General features: G+C 40.8%; 1 protein-coding gene and 1 long non-coding RNA gene across 21 annotated transcripts in view; one reads left to right on the top strand and one right to left on the bottom strand.

Moving 5' to 3' along the window:
* The window catches only part of PTPRK (protein tyrosine phosphatase receptor type K), a 325,128-nt gene that overhangs the window by 78,282 nt on the left and 219,211 nt on the right, over positions 1 to 27,635 (bottom strand). For all 20 annotated transcript variants that reach the window (XM_083434768.1, XM_083434774.1, XM_083434776.1 and 17 more), the window contains exons 8-10: positions 6,963 to 7,265; positions 2,443 to 2,552; positions 240 to 441 (exon numbers count right to left, since the gene is read on the bottom strand). In XM_083434768.1, coding sequence (XP_083290894.1) covers positions 240 to 441; positions 2,443 to 2,552; positions 6,963 to 7,265 — 615 coding nt within the window. The remainder of the gene's footprint in view (positions 1 to 239; positions 442 to 2,442; positions 2,553 to 6,962; positions 7,266 to 27,635) is intronic.
* LOC310675083 lies at positions 18,620 to 27,433 on the top strand. Its single transcript, XR_014509932.1, has 3 exons — positions 18,620 to 18,706; positions 23,736 to 23,772; positions 27,331 to 27,433. It is a non-coding gene; the product is annotated as an uncharacterized lncRNA (long non-coding RNA).

The raw sequence follows: 27,635 nt of genomic DNA, 5'->3' as shown, positions 1-27,635 counted from the left end.
GGAGGCTTCCCCACTGCAGATAATCACTCTTGAAAAATGCACAGGGCAAGGGGAATGGGATGCAGCTTGCACTCTCATTCACAATGTCCCCTCCTTGCATGTTTAACTAAACCCAATGATCTTCTCTTGACTGCAGTCAGCATGTTTTGTTACTATTCCCTGAAGGGAAGGGGAAAGAATTTATGTAAAAACAAATGTAAGAATATGAAAAATATTTGTGTGTGTGTGCTTGCCATTACCTGAAATATTGGTGGTTACATTGATTGCCGCAGCTGGCCCAAATCCTTTCACTGTGCTGGCCCTTATATAAAATTGGTAGGTAGTCCCGGGATGTAGATGGGAAAAGACATGATGTGTACTGTTCCATAGCTTTGACACAGTTTGAGCTGGCCCAGCCACTGGAACTGCGGGATCAAATGATCTTATGCTGCTGTAACTGACCTGTGGAAACAATTTCAGAGTCTTAGCAGGATCCCTGGCAGGATTAAGGAATTTCTGAGAATCAGTGAAACATTTAGATTAAGCTTCTGGATTTCAGCGAAAGAACCTTGCTTTCAAATCCAAACTTAGCATATAGTGGCAACGGACACACGACAATCTCTCCACCTTGGCTCTCTGTAAGCTCGGTAAATCAATCTTTAACATCAGAAAAAATGTTTTGGCTTGTACAATTTTTATGAGATGAACAAAATGGTTCTACATTTCACTAATTTAAGGCTTTACAATAGGGAACCCCAGACCCGACAGGCCTCTAATTCTGGCTCCCAGGACATTCCCCAGACCATGTTCCCTCAGCAGCCCTGCTCTGCATCATCCTCAAGTACTTTTGCCTGATCGGAAATTGTCCTTTAACTGTAAACATGCCTCTTACTTGCCTGGATGGGTTTTGTGTGTGTGCGTGTGTGTATGCGCGCGCGCATGAATAGAAACATGCCTGGCTGGAATATAGTCCACTATACACAGGAAGAGTTGCATCCATTTCCTCAACCACTTTTGCCTCTGGCACATCAGACATATAGGCCCCCAAAGGTTCGTCACCCGGGGACGTGGCCCTTCAGCAGAAAACGGTCCCTTGGACCTACTATATACAACGTTGGACCAATCATGCTGACTGCAGCTTGGCAAGCGGCAAAATTTAGACGTATGTTGAGTCCTGTCCCCTGACCCCAGGCTACTGTGGCTGTTGAGCCACAAGTTGTGTGGGCTTTCTCTAGTTTCTCTACAAAATCAGATATCTACTTCAAATCTTGTCATCCAGGTGAAGGCAGGAAGCCCTCTTATTTGCTTTGTTATCGTAAAGTGGCAGACAGCTGCTTATTTCCTTCATTCCTCTCTTTTTGTTAAAAAGTACTACTTAAATATAGTGAAGCCATACTACGTATGTATTCAAGCCCACCCATGATATACTGAGCTTTTTCATTAGTATAGTGGTGAAATTCAAGAATGTAAAGTGCTAATGAGGATAAGCAGAAATATGTTAGGTCATGTAAAATATGATGGCATTTAACTGCCTCCTGTAAGTATTTAATTTGCTTTTTAAGCAGAAAAGTAATATTGTCAAGGCTGCCCAGTTCGGAGTATGATAGATACACAGGAAATTTGGTGCAAAATTATTGTTTTCCCTTCCTTCCCCAAGGGCTCATTCATCAAACCACTGTTGCTGCTTTTTGAATCACCAGAATTTGCATTCAGAGTTTCTTGAAGGGGAAAAACACGTTACCTTGAAGACTAGAATTGTCAGGTTTCTATTAATAAATTTTCACATATATTACCTGTAGCCTTCACTGGACAGGGCTCCATTAAATCATGATTCAGGAAAGCTATATATTAATGCTACTAGATCTAAATCAAAGTTACAAATTTAAGCTCTAGGTTTCATCATTTATTAAAAGTCTATTGGCAGAGCAAGCCTGTATCATTATATAATTTTAGAAGGAGCTCTTAATATTTTTTAATCACAACAGTTCAACCATTCTGTAATTTAATTTAAGGATTATTATGACATACTGATTTCAGGCTCAGGTCAGTCATTGTGTGGACAGCACCATGAATAGATTCACATTATTATATACTTTACTGTTCTGCACAGAAAAAGAGTTCACTTAAAAAAAAAAAAAGATTAAGTTTATCATTAAATTCCCATGCACCAAAAAGAGACTCAAAAGAAGGGACAAACTTATAACATATCTCATTCCTACAAAGTAATGGAAGAAATAGTTCTTCTGGATTCTTCGGAGCCAGTTTTGAATATGGATCAGGGTGATTTTGACTGGAGACATTTTCCAGGCCAACTACATTGGCACACACTAAGTTGAAGACCAGCATGCCAGTGAAGAATGAAGCACAGCTTAAAGTTTTAGGGAAAATGTACATATCATCCCCAAGATTCACATGCATACTCCAAACACAGGACACCGCAGCCATTTTTTTTTTTTTAAATACCTCATACTGTGTGATGATCCCATTTGAATCCATAGGTTCTTTCCAGTTTAGGAAGATCTTGTCTTCAAAGGGAGTTCCTTTTAGTGATTTTGCTGGTACAGGACCAGGCACTGTAAAACAAACAAAAAACATCCAGGTTTAAAGGTGTTAGCGAAACAATTCTCCCCAAAGTCAGATAAAGGCAACCCCCTCAAATGAATAAGTATTGGGCTTAGAATCAAGCCACATTAAATGGCAGCTTGGTTTTGAGAATGTATGGATTGTTGTTTAAATAGCAGCCTGGACCATGAATAAACTGGTTCAAAATGAGTCAGCTTTGAAATTCCACAGGTGAATTATGAGCCACATTACAGCCTGTTGGAACTATCAGCAGATCATTTGGCAAAGGTGTGTATCTAAAAAGAAAGTGTGGGACAATGCAAAGGGGATGGGGAAATTAAGAAAGCTCCAACAAGTTACTTCTATTTAAAGTTGTATTAGCCTACCTTTTAAATCATTCACCCTTCAACCTCACACTCTTAAACCTTAAAATGCAATGAGTTCTGTTAGAAGTATCGGTTGGTTGCTCGAGAGCAAACAGGCAATATGCTTCAATAGTCTGTTTTAAAGCTTTCTTATCGGTGATAAAAACCTTTAGAATGCAGAGCGCCTCTATTCCGTGTCTTGCTCATTGACTGGCAGAATCTGAGAGTGGGCAGTCCTTAAACCTTCCCCAGCAGAGTAGTTTCTGGACGCCCAGTCTGCGCCACCCCTCTCTGCACGGAAGCCTACTGTGCAAGGAAGGCGTGGGTAACGGGGGAGCTCTCTCCTCCCCGCTTTGCTCAGGCAAGGTGTCCTGGCACCGCCTCACCTCCTCCGAGCCCTGCATCTCCTCTCCACTAGAGGCGTGGCTACCTTCCTCCACTGAGGAAGTGCTGCTTCCCACGATCTTTGGGGGCTCTCTGTAATCCATCCGGCTTTTCCCCTCTCCCCCCTGAGCTGATGGCAGTTCCCTGACAAGTTCCATATATGACCTTTCTGAAAGATTTGTTCCCAAAACATGTTGCAAATTTGTAATGGGCAGAAACAAAGCCATTGAATCAAAGGAATTATAAGCAGTAGGCATCAAGAGGTCCATCACAAGTGTCAGAATTATTTCAGATTCTATGAAATTAACAATAATATGCTGCCCCTGGGACAAACAAATTAATTTGGTGAATTAAAAATAAATTCATGGAGCAAAAAGTCCATAGGTGCACAGATGAGATTCAAGTACTCAGCTTCCATGAGTTATATTCACCCATCAGTCAACTGAAGACTACTATTCTTTGCTTCACAATACTGACAAAGATTCAAGCAGAGATGATGGCTGATGTCCCTTGACAGTCCCTCTGTGCTGTTTTGTGGCATTTGCTGATGTGCTGTAGGCATCTTTCTGTTTTCTATGGCAGTGCTCTGTGTTTCTCTTGTCTACAGCTCAAATGGAGCATATATTGCACAGGGCCTAGCCCAGGTGATAGACTTCCTTTGGCAGTTGAATGTGCACATGACAGACTGCACTGAAATGTGTCTAGCAAATGAACATGATTATAGTATGCACAATGCTTGAGTGTTCATTACAAACAGAGTTATTTAAGGCTGCAAGCTTATGGCCAACTAAAGTGCTTTGCAACCGAATACAAGACTGCTGGACTGAAAAGCATCACCCCACAGAGAGCCTAGAATCCAGCAGCTAAATAACTGGTTGGTTAGCTCAGATAAAGATACGTGATTCAGCTCTGCTACAAATCACTTCTTTTTGTCCCCTAGAAGTCATAATACCAAAGTAACAGAAGAATCAATTTGTTGCAAAATTCCCCTCTTAATGGCTAGACTCTAGACCAGGGACGGGCAACTTGTGGAACTTTAGGTGCTGTTGGATTCCCAACTCAGATCAGTCTCAGGCAGCATGGCGATGGTCAGGGATGATGGGAGTGTTAGTCCAACCACATCTGTTGGCTAACTGGGTCCTCAACTCTGCTCCAGACTTAGTAGGCAGAGAGTTCTTTGCTAATAGTACAAACACGTACCTACACTTGGGTGCACTTTTGCCCTATACTACTTTCTCCTTGGAACTGAAAATAATAAAACATAACAAGGGGGAGCCAGGTCTCCACTATCTGTAAGCAACATGTTGTCTTTCAGCTCAAAGCTCATTTTGTCGCATCTCTATTAGACACTGTATCTCTTGACCAGCCTCCCTATTATTCCTCCAATAGTTTTTTCCAAGCACAAGTGCTAAAGAGTTTTTATTTAGAGCCCACTTTCTGATCAACTCCTGTTTCTGTCTCAACTCCCTGCCTCCTCTGCTGGATATCTGATATGAGAGAGAGAAAGAGAAAAGGAGAAAGACTTGGCTTCAGAAAATAAATAAAGGGCATACGATAGCTAGAAATATGGAATTGTTATACGAGCACCTGAAGATCCCAGTATGTAAAATAATATAACTTCACATTTGTAATATACATTTTTTTGTATGTATATAAATCACAGATTTTTGAACATCTGGAGATGGCAATATTGGGCCTGCAAGAGATTTATGTCTTTCCTTGTATCCCCACATTTCTTTCTAAGGACCCCAAGGGAAAGAAACCAGCAGCCAGCTCACATTCCACACTCCTGGATTCATATATTTTGTTGGCGGAAGTAGACTTGACTGGAAACAGCGCATTAGTATAATTTGCATCTTTGTTTACCCGCAACAAAAAAATACATAAATAAAATGTAACACTGCTACAATTTGTCAAAAACACAGATTAGGTTGCAGAAAAGAAATTGGGCATTATTCAGAGACACATTAGGGACACTTTGATTCTGAACCCAGAACATAAGTCATCGGATATCAGATAGATTCATACTTATACAATATTATAATTTCTGTTTGTTTGTTTTTTGTTAAAAATATGTTCACTGTCAAATGTTTCATGCGGTTGCGGTCCATGAAGATTAACCTAATTTAATGTCACATACCTCAGGCCATAGCTAAAATAAAATGTCAACTAAAATAATATGTGTTGGAGTGTGTGTGTGTGAATGGGGGGACCCATTTTTTAGTACAGGGTTGGAGTCCCCCCACATCAAGTATGAGAGGTGGGCTGGGCCAGGGCCAACCACCACCTTCTCTCCCTCTCTGTCACTCTATTCTCTTTCTCCTAGGGAGGGACAGGTCCCTCTTGCCAGAGAGCTGGACTGATCACATGCAGAGGGCTTTTGAAATTAGGCCAAGTGATGCATATATCAGGGATAGAGCAAAAGTTTCAATCTCTTAAAGCTTTGGTCTGTGTACAACTGGAGGAACTTCAAGGCCATTTATCCAATGATGCCATCTTGAATCAACTGTGCCAGTTACCCAAATGCCAGTAATGGGAGAGGGTTTTTTTTTAGCACTTCCCAACTGCAACCCACACACCTGAGATAAGGGTATTTTGCTTGTACTTCATGAGGCACTGGTCACAACAGGGGTGGCTAACGTGGTACCCTCCAGCTGTTGCTGGACTACAGCTATCATCTCTGACCACTGGCCATGGGGCTGATAGGAGCTGAAGTCCAACAATATTCAGAGCATTCCAGGGTAGCAACCCTGGTGCAACATGCAAATCTGCTTAGGCACAAGGCTTTTAAGAGATACACATTTGCCAATATTCATGCATTTTGAATATGCAGTTAGTCACAAACCTGACTACATGAGCATTAAGCTACTTCTGTATATTGTAATTTCCATCTAATTAGGAACTTCATTTAATGCTGTTTTAATTTGTTGAAAATTTAGATTCATAAAAAGGATAATCACTAAAGAGCTTTGTAAACATATAAAGTGTCCCTTATTACCCCTCAAATAAGGTAAATAAAGTTATGCTGTTAGCAGAAGTAAATAAAGGATATTTTAAGGCAGTAATCTCAATATATGCAGACATAATTACTTAGTGAGTTGTAAGAACACAGCACTGTAAACATGAATTTGTAGAAATGACTCTGAATTTAGAGACAAACAAACACTGACATATATTTTTCTTAGGCCTGGTTCAGATGTAACGCTAGTACCAGCATTAATGGGTACCCAGACAGAGTCACCTATGGATTTTCATCAGCCCTTCTTTCTCATGCATTAAAGCCCCTCCCACATGCCTTGCCTGTCACTATTACTAGCAATCGAAATTTGCCAGGCACCAGGCTCATTTTGCACCTGTCTATCAGCCACTTGTGAGTCTGCAGATCATTCCTTATCCTTTAAAGCTACTCATTGCACACCCAAATTGGAGTTTATCCCCTTTCTCCAATATTAAAGGTTGGTACAAGCAAAGCACTTAAAGAAAAATCCATGTAAGCTATTTACACTGATATGTGTTGACATGACTATCATTTACGTCTGGGCATTTTGTTCAACTATTCACAGGCTAACATGAACATGTAAACATAATTTTCAAGCAGGCAACACAGCTAAGAATTCCCTCAACACCTGCTTTGAGAGCTAAGGCTTCAAGAAGAGAAGAATTTGAACCTACCATCTTCATCTGTTTGGATTATTGTCTCTTCACTTTCCTTTCTCCCCTCAGGATTAGTCAGGATCATTTTGAGGCTGACATTAGTGTAAGGAGGCAGGTGGTTCACAACATGCTGAGGTGCTTTGGGGTCCATATCCAAGCAGTCTGCCTTGCTTTCATTATGGCCACGGAAGTAATGGTAGCAGATCGTGACGTTGAAAGTGTGGCAGCGAGTAATGTTGTAACCTAGAGATTCCCAATCCACAGCAATGCGTCGAGCCTGGATCTCAGCAATCTTCAATGTTTTTGGTGTTCTCATAGGCTCTAAAACACACACAGAGAGAACATGAACTACTTTCAGGAGTGTCCGAGCATAGAAGTGACACAAGAAATACAGAACCTTCATTGGTGGATTAAGTCTGCGCAATGCCCACTGCATAGCTGCTTTGACTTGACCTAAGAATTCCATCCCGTTCTGCTGTCACATCTGCCAGCATTTGCAAACATTTGTAAATCTACATTTTTTTTTAAAAAAAGGAACGACAACTGTAAAAAGAATCCACACGAAAATGTTTAATTAGCTGACATTGTTGGACCAATTCAAAGTCTCTGACAGCAAACCCACCAAGAGCAACCAAAGACCACCACAGCTGTTGCTATGCTTCTGTGTGCTTTGCGGTTTCTTTCGGCATGCATTAAATTTGAGTAAATTGGATAATATATCATCCTGGTGAAGAGTCAGTGTGCTCTGCACTGTGATTTATCATGCCACCAAGCAACGCTGTTTACTAATTACACTAATTGCTCTACTAAACTAGCAGTAACCAAAATGATACAGATATTAATTAAAATTTATTACTTGGGTAATGCTGTTATTCATCGACAAAAAAAAGCCAAAACAAAAATACGACACCACTACAAAATGTCAGGCTCTTTTTTCCTTGACCACCCCCCTATAAAGACCATAGATGGTAAAGGTCTGCACTATCACCCAAGCTCAACCATTAACATGTGCACAGCTCTCCACTCAACTGGAAAACACCAGCAACACTTGTCTGACTCCCTGAACAGCCATCAATCCATCACCATCTCCCTAGTGTATTCATTCCTCATGCAAGACTAACTTTATAGCCTGACTTAATTAAAGTGATTACACAATGAAAGTCATGACCATGACCACATATACTAAAAATTCACTCAACACACACTGCATTCCTACATTCTACATTCCTGGTATATTTATTTACAGCAGCAAGTTATAGTTTGTGTATCCCAGTATTCTGCCAGATTAAGGGTGAAGCCAAACGAGCCAAACGTTCTTCTATCCATTCATAAGCCTTCCCTGTCTTTTAAGAATGCTCATTTACCAAACGAAAAATCTTAACTAAGCAAACAGCACAAGGCACAGATGGCACAGCCAAACAGGAGCTCCAATAAATGTGCTCAAGCATACAGCTTACAAGACAATGCAACCATTTAAGCATCCCCACCCCCCATCCTTGCAATACATTTGTATATATTATTGTCAGATACATGGGCTTTTCTGAATTAGTATGCTACATACAGATTAATGGATTTACTTCTCACAGTGACTAGCTTTCCACTTAGATGTTTTCTCTTCTGTATTAGCTATTAATTTATTAATTAAAGAGGTGGATAGTCTGGGTTTCTGAAGTAGGATGAAGGAGACCAATGTTGAAAATATATATTCAATCACCTGAGCGATAATCAGTTTGTTTTTACGAATGCAAGGACATCTGCAAAATGTTGCCTTCAGTGTGTAGAAGCATGGACAAAATCCAGTGGTCCAAGCCTGGATTTCAAAGGGCCATGCACTCGAATAAGCTTTTCACATACCCCTGCTTCCTAACGTAGCTCCCTAAAAGTAAAGCCTAAAGGTGAGGAAGCCTATGGAGAAGTATTTCATGTTGTGTGAAAAGTTGGAGAATCAGCAACCCCCTCATGAACATGCGGAAAGTATATATACGTGGATGCACCATGGATGCACACAGGAATCTTCTTGGAGCCTTCTCCTAGCACCTGGGTAGCTTTCCAATGACCTGTGCCTTTTGGCTTGGTCATCATCCACTGAGCTCAAGGCAAACTCACCCTGAGCTAGTTTGGACATAATATTAAACCATAGATTAGCACTGCAAGGGAAAAAAACAGTCTCCACCCAAGCTTGCTTCTTCCCTGTCTCCTCTAGTACAGCCAGAAGAAGTTCAGAAACCTTCACTTCCATTTTCCATTTTCTTTTCCCCTTCTCCCATCCAATTCATTTTCACACTTATTTATGAATCTCCTCCCACCCCAGCAATCTCAATGCATGTCTGTTTGTATTGAAAACAGAAAAAACGAATTAACGAGATTTTTTTTAAAAAAACACAACCCTCTTAACTAAGCAAACCAACTTCAAGCCATACCTTATGAAGTCAGCTTGCTTTCACTAACCACAGTTTAAGGTTTGAATTACACAGTAAACAGTTGTGAATCTAAAAGGGAAGGGGAATTCATACCGGAAGGGGAAAGGGAGGGAAAGGAGGCTAGGCTCAGTCTCATGATTTAGTGTTGTAACTAGACATTGCCATAACGACTGTAAAAAAAAAAAGCTATCTGAGATGTGATGTTTGCACACAGGAACCTCTCCTTTTTATTTTCGAATTTTTAAAACACTTTTCGACCTTTTACTTCAATATCTAGGCTTCTTCTGAGACGGAGAAAGGCAAGTTTTTCAATGTCAACTGTTTATGGTTTACATTCCATGGCTACTAAGCTACGATGGCTGTGTTCTACTTCCACTGCTAGGGACAGTATGCCTCTGAACACGTTTCTGGGAACCACAAGTGGGGAGAGTGCTGTTGAACTCAGGTTCTGTTTCAGGGGTACCCATAGGCATCTGGTGGGCCACTGTGAGAACAAGTTGCTGGGCTAGATGGGCCTTTAGCCTGATTCAGCAGGACTCTTCTTATTTCCATTATGACACATTGCTGTAGTCATCAGAAGTGGCAACTTGATCCTCACTCTCTGCTTGTCCGTGTGTGTGTGTGAAGTTACCGTATTTTTCGTCCTATAGGACACACCGGCCCATAGGATGCACCTAGTTTTTTTTTGGGGGGGGGGGAATCAAGGGAAAAAAATATATTTCCCCCCCAGGTTTGCGCAGCCATCCCCAAGCTAGAAGAGGGAGACGGAGCGCTCCGTCTCCCTCTTTTGCCTTCAGGGACAGCCTCTCTAGCCTCCGTGGGGCAGCGGCTTGCCCTGCTGTCCCTGGAGCTTGTGGGGCTGGCGATGGGGAGAAGCAAGCTTGCAGGGCTGGCAATGGGGAGAAGCAAGCTTGCTTCTCCCCACCGCCAGCCTCCAAACCAGGTTGGGGAATAGTGGGATAGCGGCGCTTCACCTCCCCGCTGTCCCTCAAGCTTGTGGGGCTGCCCGATATCTGCACCAATTGGGATGCAGGCTGCTATCTGCAAGCCTGGAGAGCGAGAGGGGTCTGTACGCACCGACCCCTCTCACTCTCCAGGCTTAGTGAAAGCCTGCATTCGCCCCATAGGACGCACACACATTTCCCCTTCATTTTTAGAGGGGGAAAAGTGCGTCCTATAGGGCGAAAAATATGGTAGGTGATAGGCTAATTGGTTATTATTCATTCTTTGAAAATAAACCTCTTATCTGTAAACACAGTTATTAGAAGATTGTTTTGTACTGCTGCGGAAGGCACCATCAGAAGTCAGTCTATAGCATGTGAGTGTTGGATGTTTTAAAAACAACAACAACTCGTTCCTCCTGTGCTGGCACCCAATGGAAAATCCCCTCCCTCTGAACTTCCTTGTTCTACTAGGAGGGAAGCTGCCATTGCAGCTGAAGAGCAGCTACAGAGGGATGTGTGAGAGAATTGTCACTAGAATTGTCAGATGCGTCCCTCCTCCATAGGTAGTCTTGTTAAAGTAAAAGAGAAGATGGTGACACATTAAATGTATACACACAGTGAATATATTGACTCGTTTGGCCCTGACATTTTAATTTCACGTTGCATTTGCTTGAAAGGCTAAAAGTAGTTTTACCCTCCCTGCCCCAAAACACAATTTACTGCAACGCTTCCTGGAATCAAGGCCACTGCTTGAACCTCCTTAACAGCGAAGAATAAGACTGGGATGTGAGGTTTCAGTCTGTCACGCTGAATTTCAAAGTGTTTTGATTTAGTTTCCTCAAGGCAGGAACACTAATAAGCATTCTGGCCGCATTACACTAGATATTAAAAAAAGTTAAAGGTGGAGCAGAAAATGTTTTCAAAGTTCCTTGAAATGTAACAGACGTGCCCCAGTATTGGAAGGCACATTAAAGGCATCCTTTATTTTGCCTGCCAGAAAAAGGGTGGAGGGAGCGGGGTGGAAAGACAAGTTGAGATTTCTCACCACTGTGCTTACCATTGGCAGAGACCAACCAATTTCTATTAAGGCTGAGATGGTAATTAAAGTCTGTAGCGGCTCTCAGCAGCCTTGGTAAACTCTGCCAACTGTCCCTCTGCTGCTGAAAATGGCGCTTCAAAATGCAATTTTTTGCTCTCTTCTCGGAGCAACATTCATAACAGGGTCTCTGGAGATCAGGTTCAATTGTTTTAAACTGCTGCACCACAAAGCCTCCATCTGCAGAGCCTCAGTAGAAAGTAATCTCCTAATAATTATGTTGCCAGATAAGAGGTCGCTAGATTGTTTAGTAAATTCCAAAAAAACCTAATTGCATCTCATTAAGAATAATTTCATTTGAAACTGGAAGAGAACTAATGTGCTCCGTTTATTAGTCTTCCGGGCTTCTCTGCCCTACGGAGTGTCAGCTGAGCCCATTTGCAACTCAATTCTATCTAAGGGCTTTGCCTCCAAGATGCAGGCAATACTTCCAAAGGGCATCAAGTTATACTTTTTATTATTCTCATCTTCACAGAGGCTCACAAGCTTATTTGTTCATACACACCCAATCAAATTTCTAATTAGATTCAAGGAATGCCTATTCTCCTAATGTACAACTCTTTGTGCATTAGAGACTGAAAAGAAGCGTAACTCATTGCTAAGTGAGGACTCAGCTTAAGCAACCTTTCAGTCAGGGGTGTAGGAAGGGGGGGCAGAGGGGACGGGCTGCCCCAGGTGCCAATCTGGGGTGTGTGTGACAAGATGGCCCCTGCCTCCCTCCAGCTGTAGAGCGGCCGAGAGCATCCATACGGCCTGCTGCGTGTGTGCACTCCGTACAGGATGCCACACATGCGCAATCCATATGGGATGCCGTACATGAGCACTCCGTACGGGCTGCCCCGCCGCGGGTACCGGAGAGGGTTTCTCCACCACTGCTTCCAGTGCGCTATTTATATATCACGTTACACATCCATAGAACTGTTGAGAATTCCATTCCTCCCATGCTGCAGATGTGTGGGATTGTTACATCACATGTCTGTTTACATTCCAGCACTGATTATTGGAGTCTTGTGAGTGGAAAGGGAGATACACTGTTTCCGCTCTGTATAGCCATTGTTTTTGCAGTTCTCTCTCCAAGAAAGAAAGACAGAGAGAGAGGCCATATTTTTCTTTGTTCTGTTTGATTTAATTTGCAATAAATTAGGCTTAGATGTTACTCCTCAAGGCTGCGCTTCTGTTTGGACTCTGCTAGTCGTGTGCTCATGTCCTTGGATATGGGTCACATCAACATCAACATCCCGGGCGACGCTGCATGGGGGGGGGGGGAGGCACCGGCCTCGGCGTTATCACCCGACAAGAACTCTCTAAGCGATTTGCAATAAAAATACGTAAGATATTCAATAAAACCATACAAATATAAAACAATAAAAGTGTTCATCCAAACAAAAAGCTAAACCATAATCTAAACAGTAAGAGCTGTTCAACAGTGGAACGGTCTCCCTCGGGAGGTTCTGGACTGTCCTTCCTTGGAGGTTTTCAAGCAGAGGTTGGATGGCCATCTGTCATGGATGCTTTAGCTGAGATTCCTGCATTGCAGGCAGTTGGACTAGATGACCGTTGGAATTCCTTCTAATTCTACAATTCTATGATTTTAAACTAGCACAAAATATCCGCTCTGTCATCTAACGCATTCAATTGAAGTAAGCAACATCATGCCGTAATGTACCATTTATGACTGGAAATAAACTGCTAATTCATTTATTTCCAAGAGAAATAGAATGTAGGTAATAGTAGAATTTGGATCAAAGATCAACACAAACCCCAGCTTTTGATGAATTGGACCCCAGTCTACAAAAGTTTATGCCATAATAAATTCATTAGTCTTTAAGGTGCCTTTGTTGCTTTTGATGCTGTAAAACAGACTAACATAACAACTACCCCACTGAAAATACCAGTTTTATTGATCTTAGCCTAGGGATGTCTTCTCACACAAGAATACCACACTGCCCTCTGTAATTTTGTATAGTACTGAATAAAATCCAAAATGCTAGTACCTGGAGCTTAATGTAGTGCTATGTGTCTTTATACTTATGGATAAAAAATAAATTGTACACTGCAGCAAGCTGACAATTACACAAATGAGATGTCCATGCCATCTTTCATGCACTCTTCTAGCCATCACTGTCCTCCGCAAGGTCCCATTCAGCACAATCAGTCCCCCAAGGAGGAGTGCAATGGTTGTATAAATGCATGAGCAGTGTGGAGAGTCCTTCTATTCTGTATAATGACTGTTGTGTTGCAATGCGCATGAACTGAGGTCCAAACAGGAAGTTGAAGGGAAGGAGGGAGAAAGGAAGAATTGTAGGAATTGTGCCCATCCTTATTTGTTTTCAATAACACCACAAGGTTTACTTTTAATCACTGGCGATGGATAATTTATTTGGTATCAAATGTTAAGCCTCGTATCAGAGATGAAACTGATGCTTCTTCAATAGTAATAAAGGGAAGAGAAATTCCACATATTCCCAGGCAACAATACGAAAATTGCATATATAAGAGTGAGACTATAGCCATGGCAGGTACACATACACACCATTATGGATCAGGAAGATTGAGCACCACTTTATAAGATACAATGAATAATAGCTTTAGTATTCTCTAAAGGTTAATAATAGACAGACAGATAGAAGAAAAGACACAAAACCTGTTGACCCATCAGCCACCTTTCAACAGCAGAATGATTTAATAAGTAGCTCTAGATAATGGCTAAAATGAAATTCGATTTCTTTAGTGCTTGATAAGCAACACACAATATGACAGTTCAATATCAGTGCCCCTTTGTAGAGATTATCTCCATTTATTCAGAGATTGTTTTCAAAACAAAAAGGCCTCCACAGTTGGGAAAGAAAAAAGGAGCGCCGCGTGCATCTCCTCAGAACCAATTTTAATGATAAAACACATTACCTGCTGTCAGTCAAAGAAAAGCAGAGTATGTCCCAGGGCCTGTGACAAAAAGGCTATTTCTCAAAGATGTACACAAGGATAGGACACTCAAGCATGACAAGTGTTTTGCTGTTGCCGCTTTTCAAGAGAAATCCCATAGGTTGATCAGAATGCACAATTTCAGTTTCATTTATCTAAAATAAAAGGAAGTGGCTTTTCTGGTCAAAAGATAACATTCACATTTGTCAGTGTGAAATTGAAAACAATGAAACAAATTTCATAGCAAACGCAAAGGATGACGATAAAGAGAAGAGCAAGAATATTTGATGCCTTAGCAGTTTTTCTTTCCTTGCGCTCTCTTGTTCTCAAACTGCAAGACATAATCAGGAGCCAGACCAAAGATTTCACAAGCATGGTACGTAGTGACTTGCTACTGGCCCACAACTTAGTGTTCATGGGACACTGGAAAAGCCTCTTACATACATAGCATAGTAGCGATGACTGTGACCTACAAGATTGGAAGTTATAGGATCAAATTCTTTCTCAACCTCAAACCTGCCAAGGTGGTCATACTTTTGTCAACCTCTTCTCTCCTTCTGCACTGTAAGAACAATAATATTGGTTTACTTTCCAAGAGCTGAATCATACTATGATGAGTCAAACTGTAATGACAATGACCAACTAGGTCATTTCTGAGTTACAGTGCTTGAATTATTTCCTTTCTACTTTAGTCCAACCTTTAAGTACAGACATGTTCTTTGCCCGCATATCCTGGTAGTATAGGATATAATTCAAGATGGGCAGCTCACAAGTAAATATCCAGTTGGATGTTTTCCAGTAATCCTTTGTGATGTTCCAGAACATCTAAGACTCACCAAAGCAGTGCAAACCTAGGATTAAGGAAGGGGTGGCTAGAACAGCACAGAATAATAAGGTCCCATGCACAAAGGAAATACAGCATTGTCCCAGAATGAACAGAGAACATGTTCAAAGCATCCTGAGATCAAATATATTCTCTATTATTATATTTATATACCACCCTTTATCTGAGGATCACAGGGCAGTTTAAAAACACAAGAATGAATATTTCTCTCAAAAAAAAAAAAAAGGAGGGAAAAAAAAGATGGTTTAGGGTCAAAAGCTGCCCTACACATCTCCAGGATGCTCTCAATCAGGGGAGTCAACATGGTGTCCTTCAAATGTTTTGGACAGTGGGATATCCAGTCTCATATAACCAACATGCTTAAGTCTCATTAATGCATGAATGCTTAAAACTATAGAGTTTTTAGCTTTCTACCTGGCCAGGCTTAGCTCACTTTGGGAGAGACTAGGTAATCAAGCCTTTGTTTCCAGTCTATCCAAGCAGCTCAATGTGTGAAGAGACAAAGCTGCTTGCTAGCCTCTTAGCTGAATGGCTTTAACAATCCTCTCTTGAGTTACAATACCAATGATTTAGGAACTTTCATCACTTTGCAACTAAGCCGAGTTTTATCGCCTATGCAACATTTTTGACTGAAATATGGAAAAGCACAAGAGCCTGACCTTTGAAGCGTTTGTAAGTAAACCAATTTTAAACTTACCAAACGTGTGGTCTTTTTAAATGCTGGGGGAAGAGGGAGCTTTGGAACTCACACGGGCACATTTTTAAGGTCCAACAGCCTATATTTCCACACATACTTCGCTGCATGTTTTGCAATTTTAAATCTCTGCTGGGGTTCTCTCACCAAAGAGTAGTCGCCCCAAACCAGGATCTTGGCATCTAGGAATTCTCCTTTTATACAGTGGTACCTCAGGTTAAGAACTTAATTCGTTCCGGAGGTCCGTTCTTAACCTGAAACTGTTCTTAACCTGAGACACCACTTTAGCTAATAGGGCCTCCCGCTGCTGCTGCACGATTTCTGTTCTCATCCTGAAGCAAAGTTCTTAACCTGAGGTACTATTTCTGGGTTAGCAGAGTCTGTAACCTGAAGCATCTGTAACCTGAGGTACCACTGTACCTATTTTTTCTTCGCACAAACATGGACTGCATCTCCCAGCATCCCTGACCACTGACAGTGTTGGCTAAGAATGATGACCACTGTAGTGCTGCAACAATTGTTGTTGTTGCTAAAATGTTTATCTCGCTCTTCCTCTCAAAGGAGCCCAGGGAAGCAAGCAATTAAAACATCTAAAAGCAATTCCAGTACCAATACGGACTGGGAAAGATATCTACATAAAGGGCTTGTTAAGAATATAATAAATAAGAGCCTACTGGATCAAATCAATGGCTCATCAAGTCCAGCATCCTGTTCTCAGAGTGACCAAGCAAGATCCAAGCACATGAAAACTCCCTCCTCCGGCAGTTTCAGCATATTGACTCCAACCATGGAAGCAGAGCATAGCCATCATGGCTATTAACCACTGGCAGACTTATCATCCATTAACTTGCCTGAACCTCTTTTAAAGCAATTCAAGTTTGTGACCATCACTATCTGCTGTAGGAGCGAAGTCCACAGTTTAACAATGATTGTGTGAATAAGTGCTTTACTTTGTCTGTGCTGAATCTTCCATCATTAGGCTTCATTGGATATCTACAAATTCTAGTGTGTTAAGAAAGAAGAAAAAGCCTTTTATCTCTCCACTTTCTCCATCCTGTGCCTAATTTTATAAACTTATCATGTTGCTTCCTATTTGCCTTTTCTCTAAACTAAAATGTCCCTTTCCTCATATGGAAGCACCTTGATAATTTTGGCTGCTCTTTTCAGAACCATTTCCAACTCTACAATATCCTTTTCGAGGTGATGAGCAGAAACTGTTCACAGTAGTCACACTATAGATTTGTATAATGGCCTTATGGTACTGGCTGTTTTCCATTCCTTTTCTAATGATCCCTAGCATGAAATTTGCCTTTTCACAGCTGCCGCAAACTGAGTCAACATCTTCATTGAGGTATCCACTCTGACCACAAGGACTTGTTCCTGGTCCGTCACTGCCAGTTGAAATCTCATGGGTGTATATGTGAAATTATGATTTTTCACTGCAACATATATATCACTGTACACTTGTCTGCACCAAATGCATTCTCCATTTTATGCCCTGTTCACTATGTTTGCAATCCTTTTCTGTTTTACTGACGCTGAACAACTTAGTATAACCATCAAACTTGGTCAACTCACTGCTCACTCCTAACTCTAGATCATTTTCAAACAAGTTAAAATGCACAGCTCCCAATACCGATACTTGGGAGACTACATTTTCTACCTCCATAAGGCGTCCAGTTATTCCTACTCTTTACTTCCTGTTGCTTAATTCACAAGTTAATTCACAAGTGGACTGCCCATCATTTCATGGTTGCTAAGTTTAGAATGTATCATACATACAGACCCAGTATGCCAACATGCAACCAATCCTACATAACTGTATCTCAGGGGTGAGATGAAAACCAAGGAATCACCTACCTAAAATATACATAAGGAGTGAAGTGGTTCTATACCTTTCTTTTTCTTCTGAGTTTATGAAAAAACTTTTTGTTTATTAGCTTTTAAACTATTAGCTTTTTGTTTTCTTCTTTTTCCAGGTGAAAGGAGTAAATCTGTTACTGACTGTGGGGAGCTAAAGAAAACACCTCACTTAATTTATGGATATTATCGTTAGTTATTATTATTAATTAACTTTATGGATCTAGGGGACTTACTGTTAAGATCAGCAGTCTCATCATAGCTTCAACAGAAACCAGGGGATCATCAATATATTTTAACGCATACACTTATGCATGCAAAATGTATTTGTCCCTGCTGCAGAGACAGAGCAAAGAGACAAAGATATAGCTGCACTGTTGGCAATTACTTGTCTGTTTATCTGATGGTATGTTTATTCTGCAGCCTCCATTCATGATTAACAGTTTGTGTATCCCTCACCTGTAATCAATAGCTGTGCAGTCTTGTATTAGCTGTGGAGATTAGACATCCCTTGATAATAAATTCCATTGATTTCCTCAGCTTAGGTGTAGTAATCCGAGAGCATTTTCCAGCATTTAAATTAAAAAGAAAATATATAGCCTTCAACGAGTGGAAATGCTAGCATGATTATAAGGTGTGACCTCTTTAAACTCATTCCTCCAGATGAATCAAACTTATCTGGTATAATAAAATGTGAATGAGCATGTCAACAAGCATGAAAATGAAACAGCAAAGAAACAAAAAATGTAACAGGAAACACAAACCAACGCCAGAAAAGCTTTGCTTGAATTGTAAATGGCACAAGCATTTTCTGAGATTATTTCTCTAAGGTATTTAGTTTGTCTTTAACATTAGGAAGTAATTGAATCGGGCAGCATCAATTCCGCGCCCTCCCACACCCAAAGCTGCTACATCTTTGCTGCTTCTAAGTGTCAGTCTTCAAATTATAGAACCATTGGGCCTGAAGAGACCAGAAAATCAGGTATTCTATCTAGCACACTGACTGCTGGTTCATATATTAAGGGAAATGTGGAAAAGAAGAAGCTCCAAACCAATTTATCCCAGCACTGTGCCTTCCAGATGTTTTGAATAACAGCTCTCATCAGTCTGGGTGGGAGTGATGGGAGTTGTATTAAAAAATATCTGGAAGGCACTAGGTTGGGGGGGAATGATGCAACATGTGACTCAAAGCATCACAACTGGAGTGAGAAGACTTCCAGGGATGTTTTGGGGCTCATGGATCTCAACATGGGGAAGACATGCAGTTTCCTTTCCCCCACATCTTTGCCCATTTAGAGCAGCTTCATGACTTGGGTGCCAGATGGGTGGGAATGGACCAACTGATTCTGACTGGAAATAATTAGAAAACTGAGTGCACATCATGCACTTTGAGGTGAACGACACAAGAGTTATTTAACTGTTTCTAAGAAATCTGGCATAGTCATTATCAGGGGAAATCTTGCCATCTGTATCAACTGCTGGCCATTTTTGTTTTTGCATCCAATATTTGTTTTGCAGTGGAGGAGGCTCAAACTTGTGTGAAAATTGCATTGAATACAACCTGGAGGTCTGCTCTCTAATTTAAAATATACCAGAGGGAACATGCATGTTTGCTTTCATGAATTAATCTGCATATCTTTTCTGAATTTTGAGAAGTGCCAAATGTGAGGCGAAACATATCAAATCAACCAACGCATACCATATGCTAAATAACTTAATTTTTACATACAGTGGGAAGAGCTTTGTTCAACATAAGCATATTTTGTAAGCAGATCCGAGGGTTTGCAGAAAATCATAAACAAATCAATGTTGCACTTTTACACCATTTTTCTAGAAAGCTGCAACCCACAGGCTTGATTCTGATAACACAAAACCACATGCTTTTTAACAGGGAGACTATTCAATGAAGGAAGACCCCAGAGTGCAATGTGGGCTTCTTTCTGGTTGCCATCTGCATGTGTTCTGAGACTGGGTGTGGGTCCTGGACAAGAAAGAGACATGCAAATGCAATCATTTCCTAAGGTTCAGCAGACACTTTTGATGGATGAGAAAACTGATTCAGTTTGCAATTAAAGGCAAACCTATATAAAACACTTTCTGAAACAATATGCCATCCTTCAGAATTCACACTTCTCTGAATTTTGAAAAGTAGCTATCCAGTCAAGTAATACATGCAAAAATGGTAAAGTGTGCATATATTACTGAAAATAGCACACAAAACTGTATTACAGAAAACTGCTTTATAAAAATATGTAGATTGGGCAAAATTGCATTAATGTATGTACCATATTTTACCATATATAAGACGCCCCCACATGGTACCAACTCCCATATGTATTCCAAACACAGGAATTAGGAGACAGAGATTAGTCAGTCAGTGACTATATGTGGGAAGGTGTCACAGCCACTAACGAAAGTTGTTGCATGGTAAATTATTCATAATTATTCATAATTGTGTTACCCAAACATTTGTTTGATATTATAATCAACATAATTTAGGTGGCTTGTTGTTGTTGTTTTTTTAAAAAAATCTGTACTGTCTCTGTTCAAGTATCATATTGCCACCAGAGTCAGAAAATTGGGTCATGCTGTCTTCCACTGTAAACAGAACAGAGCAAAATCATGTTCAAGTGCAAAAAACAATTGTGTCCTTCTTTTGCTTGAAAACTGGTCTCTTTTCTGCAAGACATATAAACCTCCTTTGGGACAATTCAAATTAGAGTCACAGGCCAAACATAAAGACATGTCTGTGAAACCAAATCCTTTTTGCTCATTTAACATGCTTCTGTGATTTCTAGTCAAAGAAAATGAGACAAAGTTTTGCTGGCAGCCCTCTCCCTTGTATTTCAAAACCAAGAATATCAAATATCCGGGAGATGGGGGAGAGAGGGAAGTACTGAATGGATGTAGTTAAAACAAGGAGTTTTGGGTCAAGTTAATTTCCTTTTGTTCGAAGCTCCAACACTGCTCTCTTCACACTGCTTTCCAGGCCCATTAAGAGCTCTGACTGATGCTTGGCATTTTTCCTCCAAGTGCTTAGATGGGGAAACTGCAGCAGAAAGTCTGAATTAAAACTTCTGGCTGGCATTTTTACAAGCTGCAAGGGCAAGGTAGCCTCTCTACACCCTGCCTTGGACAGGGTGAATTTTAAGACAGACAGCACGATCCCAAGATCTAGAGCAGTGTTTCTACCAGCCCACGAAGGACCCAGAGATTCTGACCAGTAACCCACTACTACACCACAACAGCTGCTTTGGAAATGCAAGGGGAATTTAAAAAGGAGTTTGTAACTCTGCTAGTTCAACAACAACAAATGCCACTGGGCCCTAAAGTAACTCTTTGGCTATTGACCAAATAATTTGAGTAGAACACATGTAATCAAGGAACATTACCCTTTCCTTTATTTCAATGATAATAACATGTGGACCGCCGGCTTTCTTCTGCCAAGGCATTGGGTACCCAAATTAAGTAGGCGCTAGGCAAACCTAAACACTTAAAAACCCCACAAATCCTTTATTCCTCCTGCTGCCTAACTAATAGTTATAGACATCATTGTTTTCCATATCCAGTGGATTGCTAAAGGGCAAATTATTTTTCAGACTTTACCACAAGGGGGTGAGAAACCTGTGGCACTCCAAATGTTGATGAACTCCAATGCACATCATTGCAATGCACATCACTGGCTATCTTGTAATGATATGGTAAGCTCCAAAGCACCCACCTACCAAAATGCTAAAGGAATTTTCAAGTGCCATGAGAATGAGGCTTTGTTTTGCAGGCACACAAATATTTGAGACAGAAATTGAGGGAATAATGCTACTGCATTATTACTCATTCTACTATTTCTAAGAGCTTCGCACAGGCGTGCTCTTTTTGCACTTTTTTTAGCTTATATGCGCAATGTAACATGCGTAAATAGTTCATGGCTGTACATGATGGTGTCTTTCACCATCCCTCTAATATATTTTGCTACTTTACAAATCACCCAGCCCACACATCTCATAATTCTCATAGGCAGTGTGCTATCATATATTAGGAAAAACCCAAGACCAATGGATATACAGTCATACCTCGGGTTAAATTCGCTTCGAGTTGAGCGTGTTTGAGTTGCACTCTGCGGCAACCCAGAAGTAACGGAGCGCGTTACTTCCGGGTTTCGCTGCTTGCGCATGCACATACGCTCAAAATGAAGTCACGCGCATGCGGCAAAAAGCGATGCGCACGTGCGCAGACGTGCCGTTGCTAGATACGTTTACCTCTAGATGCGAACGGGGCTCCAGAACGGATCCCGTTCATATCTAGAGGTACCACTGTACTAGAATTAATTGCTTTCAGGGGGATGGGGTAAGTAACTGGATAATTACTAGATACCTAACATTTCTAATGGACATATACTAATGGATATATATTTTAATAACCATATAGTGCTATCCTATACATGCGTACTCAAGGTAAGTGGGCACAGGATTACAGCCCTAATTACTTAAAGTTTTTGTTGATGAATCAACAGGGACAACTGGTGAAATGAAATTATCATCAGTGGGGCTGATGTGGGGCTCCCACATGTTTAGTATTTAAGACTATGTTGGTTCTGTTGTATTAATGGAATTAGGGATGCTTTAGCAATTCAATTTTTCTGGATTCTGACATCATAGAAACGTAGAGTTGGAAGGGACCGAGGGTCATCTAGTCCAACCCTCTGCAATGCATGAACTGACTTGACTCACCCGTCCAGAACTTACAAGGGAATTGGAACTGTACTATTGCCACTGGATTTTGCACTTTTCAAAATGCTGTGGTGCAGTCTTCTGCAGTTTCAATGTAATAAAATAGATTTAGAAATGTGAATTCTTAGGAAAAGTAAGTTTTAAAATATATAAGGTAAAGGGACCCCTGACCATTAGGTCCAGTCGTGACCAACTCTGGGGTTGCGGTGCTCATCTCGCTTTATTGGCCAAGGGAGCCGGCATACAGCTTCCAGGTCATGTGGCCAGCATGACTAAGCCACTTCTGGCGAACCAGAGCAGCACACGGAAACACCATTCACCTTTCCCGCCAGAGTGGTACCTATTTATCTAATTGCACTTTGATGTGCTTTCGAACTGCTAGGTTGGCTGGGATAGGAGCTCACCCCGTCGCGGGGGATTCGAACCGCCGACCTTCTGTTCGGCAAGTCCTAGGCTCTGTGGTTTAACCCAGAGTGCCACCTGCGTCCCTTTAAAAATATATAGTGAAATGTAAATTTCATGATAATTTTTTTAAGTTGCATATTAGTGGAATTGGGATTGAACAGGTTTAGGATGAGCACCTGCAGAAGCAAGAGAGATGAAAAATAGACTGATTCATTAATCCCTAATTGCAATACAGTATTGGGGGGGGGATTAAAATGGCCTTTTGTTCTAACTATGATGATAGCTCTTGTTTTCAAGTCATGCTACATTTCCTTCAATATCTTTAAAAAGCACTGATATTGGGCTTTGGTAATATGAAATTTTGCTGATTGATCAACTGCCTTTTTACTGCTTCATCAACTAAAATAGTTAATAGGTTAACAACCCTATTAAAAAAGCACTATCAACTCATATCTAAAAATGGGCAATTATGATAAGAAGCATTTCATGCTATCTTCCAAGGACAAATCCATTTATATGCTGTGGCAACACTAAATAAGACTACTCTAGTCTAAGTGGACTGTGAATAGTTAGCCTAAATATGCCATACCATAGGATTCTAGTTGTACTGTAATCATTCAGAATAATCTGTGTGCTGAGTAAGGTATCTCCCTTCATTTCCCATTGACTATAGAGGGTATTTTCTTAGTACAGTACATGACAGCAGACTTGTCACCTGATTTCCAATGTCAATTGTCGAAGACTAGTGGTCTGTAAAGCATGAAGGAGAATATGCCCACAAAGACAGATACATGATGAAGCAGTGCAGGATTTTCTGAAAAAAGGATTGGTGCTGACCTCCATATCTCTATAACTTCTACTATATGCTTTTCAATGCAGGGAGAAGAGGGTGAATGACAAGGCGTCAAATGTAAAGGTATTAGTATGAATTCAGCTTCTATGTCAAAACCAGAGTAGTTCTCCCTAGCTGTTGGTGACCCACAAAATCCATCTGCTTGTACTTATGGGTACTTTGTAACTTGTTAACTTCTTGAAAAAAGTAAGTCATGGGCGCTTTTCTCAGTCACCAGTGTGAAAATTATTCAACACCTATTCTTCAGTTCTGTTGTTTCAAACCTGAAAGTACACTTGCATATGCTGAATTTAGCTGTGGAGGTTTTCATGGAAGGGATATGAAAAGAGATGATAAATTGTTGACTTTATGAAGCATCTATTGTGATGTACCATTTCTTAATAAAAGGGCAATTAACACCTGTAAAATAATTATATCTGCCAAATGTTGTTCCCCAGAAATATAAATACACAATTGTCCCTGCCATCTGTTAATTCTACTATTTGAATCGCATCATCATATACATATTTACTTGACTTTTACAAACTTTTAAATAGCTTTCCCAAATGTAGTGTTCCTCAGTGAGGCAGAACTAAGACTGCTAAATAAGTCACTCAGAGATACTATGTGGCCCTATATGGTGGTAACCAACCATAGCCTTCCAGATTAAAGATCCAGTCAGCACTTACTAGTTTCTTGTTCTGGACACTTTGCACAACAGCAATAAAGATAAATGGGGACCAACCATCTTGGGTAATGACATCATTTGTCAAAGTCATGAACAGCTGGCACATAAATATGATGAGAAACAAAGCAGATTGTCAGGATGGATACAGAATTCGAGTTTTCTAATTGAGAGAGTGTCTTAAGCAGCAGGAGGGGTAATGGTATTCAAACACACAGCTTATTGAATGTTTCTTATAGGAAACTACAGTTTAGGAATTCAGGTTAGATGCTCCACATGCATCTTGTAGAAGAAAGAACACCTTAAAAATGGAGTCATTCTTTCAAATATATCTATTCAAAGAAACAAACATCAGATGTTACCACAGTAAATGGTGGCTAGGTAATTTAAGTTGGCTTCAACACACTGTAGACACAATGAGAGTACCGGTAGTTTTTCAGTTTCATGGAGTGGGCACCTGAGTAACTATGGTGACATGCAGTAATGTGATTCACACATAGATCTCACTTTGCAGTGGAGAGGGAGAAAATAGTGACCAAATGCACATGCAGTGCTGTAGCTCTGACTTTTTTTTAGAGCTGAGGCAGCCAAAGTGCTTTGCTGCTAAAGAGACAATATAATCTAGATATGTTAACTGCATTTAATGACTTAGATATTCAGCATATTTAAGCACACATTTTGCTGTGTGATGGTCATGTTTGACATTCCTTTGGCCGCTTCACCCACCGTCGTCCCCAGAGATACAACTTCCTCCCATGTATTTTTTGAAAGCTTTAAACCAGTCGAGTACATTAGTTTTGCGTGGATCTGGAGGGGTGGGAGTGGGCAACCTGGAGGCAATGAAAACAGCATTTTTCTATTTATTTTAATATGCAATATGTGTGTCATCAGATAAATCCACGCTATGGCAACAATTGTCTTGCTAATCCTAAATATAGAAGGCCAGTAGGAGAGCCCAGCAAGAAGTGCTAACAATGCCAAGCTGCATTAGTTTCTCCAACTGTGAGGAATTTTTCAATATCAACAGTATTGAAATTAAATTGCAACTTAGGTCAAAAGCTTCAAGATAGCTTAGTGACAGAATATTATATCCTTAATTAATTCTATCTAAATTTGATCAAGGGTTTTGTGTGTGCATGTTATTTAAGCACCCGTCTTTTCATTAGTGGGCTTTAGGTTCCTATTTTGATCAAAAGTTACAGATATTTAATTTCCTGAGTTTAATTAATCTGTTTTCCCCCTTCTGTTTTGTGAGGGAAAAGGTCTGTTAAATACATACAAGTTCCAGCACAGGTCAGAACACCTTCCAGTCAGGTCACAGGACTCTCAAGAGTAGCTTGAGGACACTGTAGTCCACTTGCATTGGGCTCTGCAACATGTGCATATCAGCACACAAATGCATTATTGCCAATGCAACATATGTGGGCACAGTGACACCATTGATGCCTTCCGCTGCAAAACCTCTGAGCTCAGTTGAATTCATATGCTCCCTGCCTCCTTGATCATGGTGGTTACCCTCCTCCTCAAAAAGTATATCGAGCCAAAGAAGGAAATTGCAAGAGTAGTGCTTTGTCCCAGTTCCTCTTTCAGCTCTATGACTGGAATTCAATGCTGTCCTAAAGTGATTGTTCCATCAGCCCAAGTATTTCTGCTTGCCAGAATGAACTAGTGGGAATTGTTGCACTGACCTGTTAGCCCAACAACTGCCCAATGTGCTTTCAAAGGTTAATTCTATGGAATCTATTTTTGTATGCATATAGTTTGGAAAAGTAAAGGCTGTGAGCATGTGCTCTCTCTTTCTGTATCTTTTGGGCTGCTGGGGGGGGTTGGGGGGTGGGGAGACAGTTGACAAGACAAGGGGATGCTCCTAGCACAGTGCATTATTTCACTGGTCCATTGGCTAAATTAAAATGAGCAAAGTGGCCTTCTGAAGTGCCCACCTTCATTTTGAAACAGTAGCCTGAAGTCACTGGAGAATTAATGTGCAGAAATCCAGTATACTTTCTTTGTTTAGAAGTCGGAAGCAAGTGCTATGTGTCACGCACATATTATTCGGTATGACAATCAGTCTGCTCTCTCCTTCCCTACAATTTTTCCATCGGCCACAGGGGGAAATCCCTTCTAGCTGAATGCAGACACCCAAAACTGCTACTGTGGATTAAAGATTCTCTAATCATCAAATCCTTTTATAGTTAAGAGTGACAGAAAATGCTGGCACCCATTCAGACCGTGAAAGATAAGCCACTGTGTCCAATTATGGCCACAATCCAAACTCTGTGCTAGGCACAAAAGCATAACACACCCTTGCTTTCCTTGCTGACTTAACATGAAATACTAGGATAAAGAAAGAGAACCAACTGTAGAGTACTATGAATGTTCCAGATAGTCTCTTATCCTGGAGAGAAACATAGGAAACTGCCTTGTTTATCTATTTAGCTTAGTATTGCCTGCACTGACCAACAGATTTCAGGCAAACAGAAATTTAAAGGCATACAGTAAATTAGAGGGACACAAAGCACTAGTCGTCCATTTTAACCTGCCCTGCCTCCTCAGACTTAAGAGTGTACAACCCAAGATCCTTCAATTCAGAGGCACCTAACCTGTGGTACTCCAGCTGTTGCTCAACTGCAGCTCCCATCAGCCCTAGCCAGCGCAACCAAAGGCCAGGAGTGATTGGAAGCTGTAGTTCAGAAACTTCAAGAGGACCATGGGTAAGCTATCCCAGGTTTAATCTGAAATACTAGGACCAGGACTCTTACACATGAAAAGAGATCACTCAGTCAATTGGTTATAGCCTCTTAGCTATTATTCTTTTTGAATCTATGCCTCAAACACAGTCTTTGCCCAGCCTAGAGTTGCAGCTTACAATATCTGGATGGCAACAGGTTGTTGAAGGTACTCAAAATGAACGCAGATTTTTTAAAAAGCCCTGACCTCTGCCCTTCTTTTCTCCTTAGGAAATGTGGCAGGGGGGTAGTGAAGCAGAAAACTTTGGACACCTCCAAGGACAATAGGACACCAGTGGACAATATTTCTATTCCAGAGAAAGAAAAACAAAGATATAATAAGCTGCATGGAATAATTTTTACTCCCAGTCCCAAAAATTAAAGTACAATTAACCATTTAAACAAAAAAAATCTCCTTACCTCAAATTTAATAATGCCAAATTAGAGCCCACTAATGCTGTGATAATGTCTTATAATGGAATTCTGCGGCTCCAAGCTGTGTCATTAGCTGTTCCCTTTCACTCCAGTCTTTCCCC

This window comes from Podarcis tiliguerta (genome assembly GCF_965153285.1).
Source record: "Podarcis tiliguerta genome assembly, chromosome: 3".
Classification (NCBI taxonomy): domain Eukaryota; kingdom Metazoa; phylum Chordata; class Lepidosauria; order Squamata; family Lacertidae; genus Podarcis; species Podarcis tiliguerta.
This window is presented reverse-complemented; position numbering and strand designations above follow the sequence as displayed.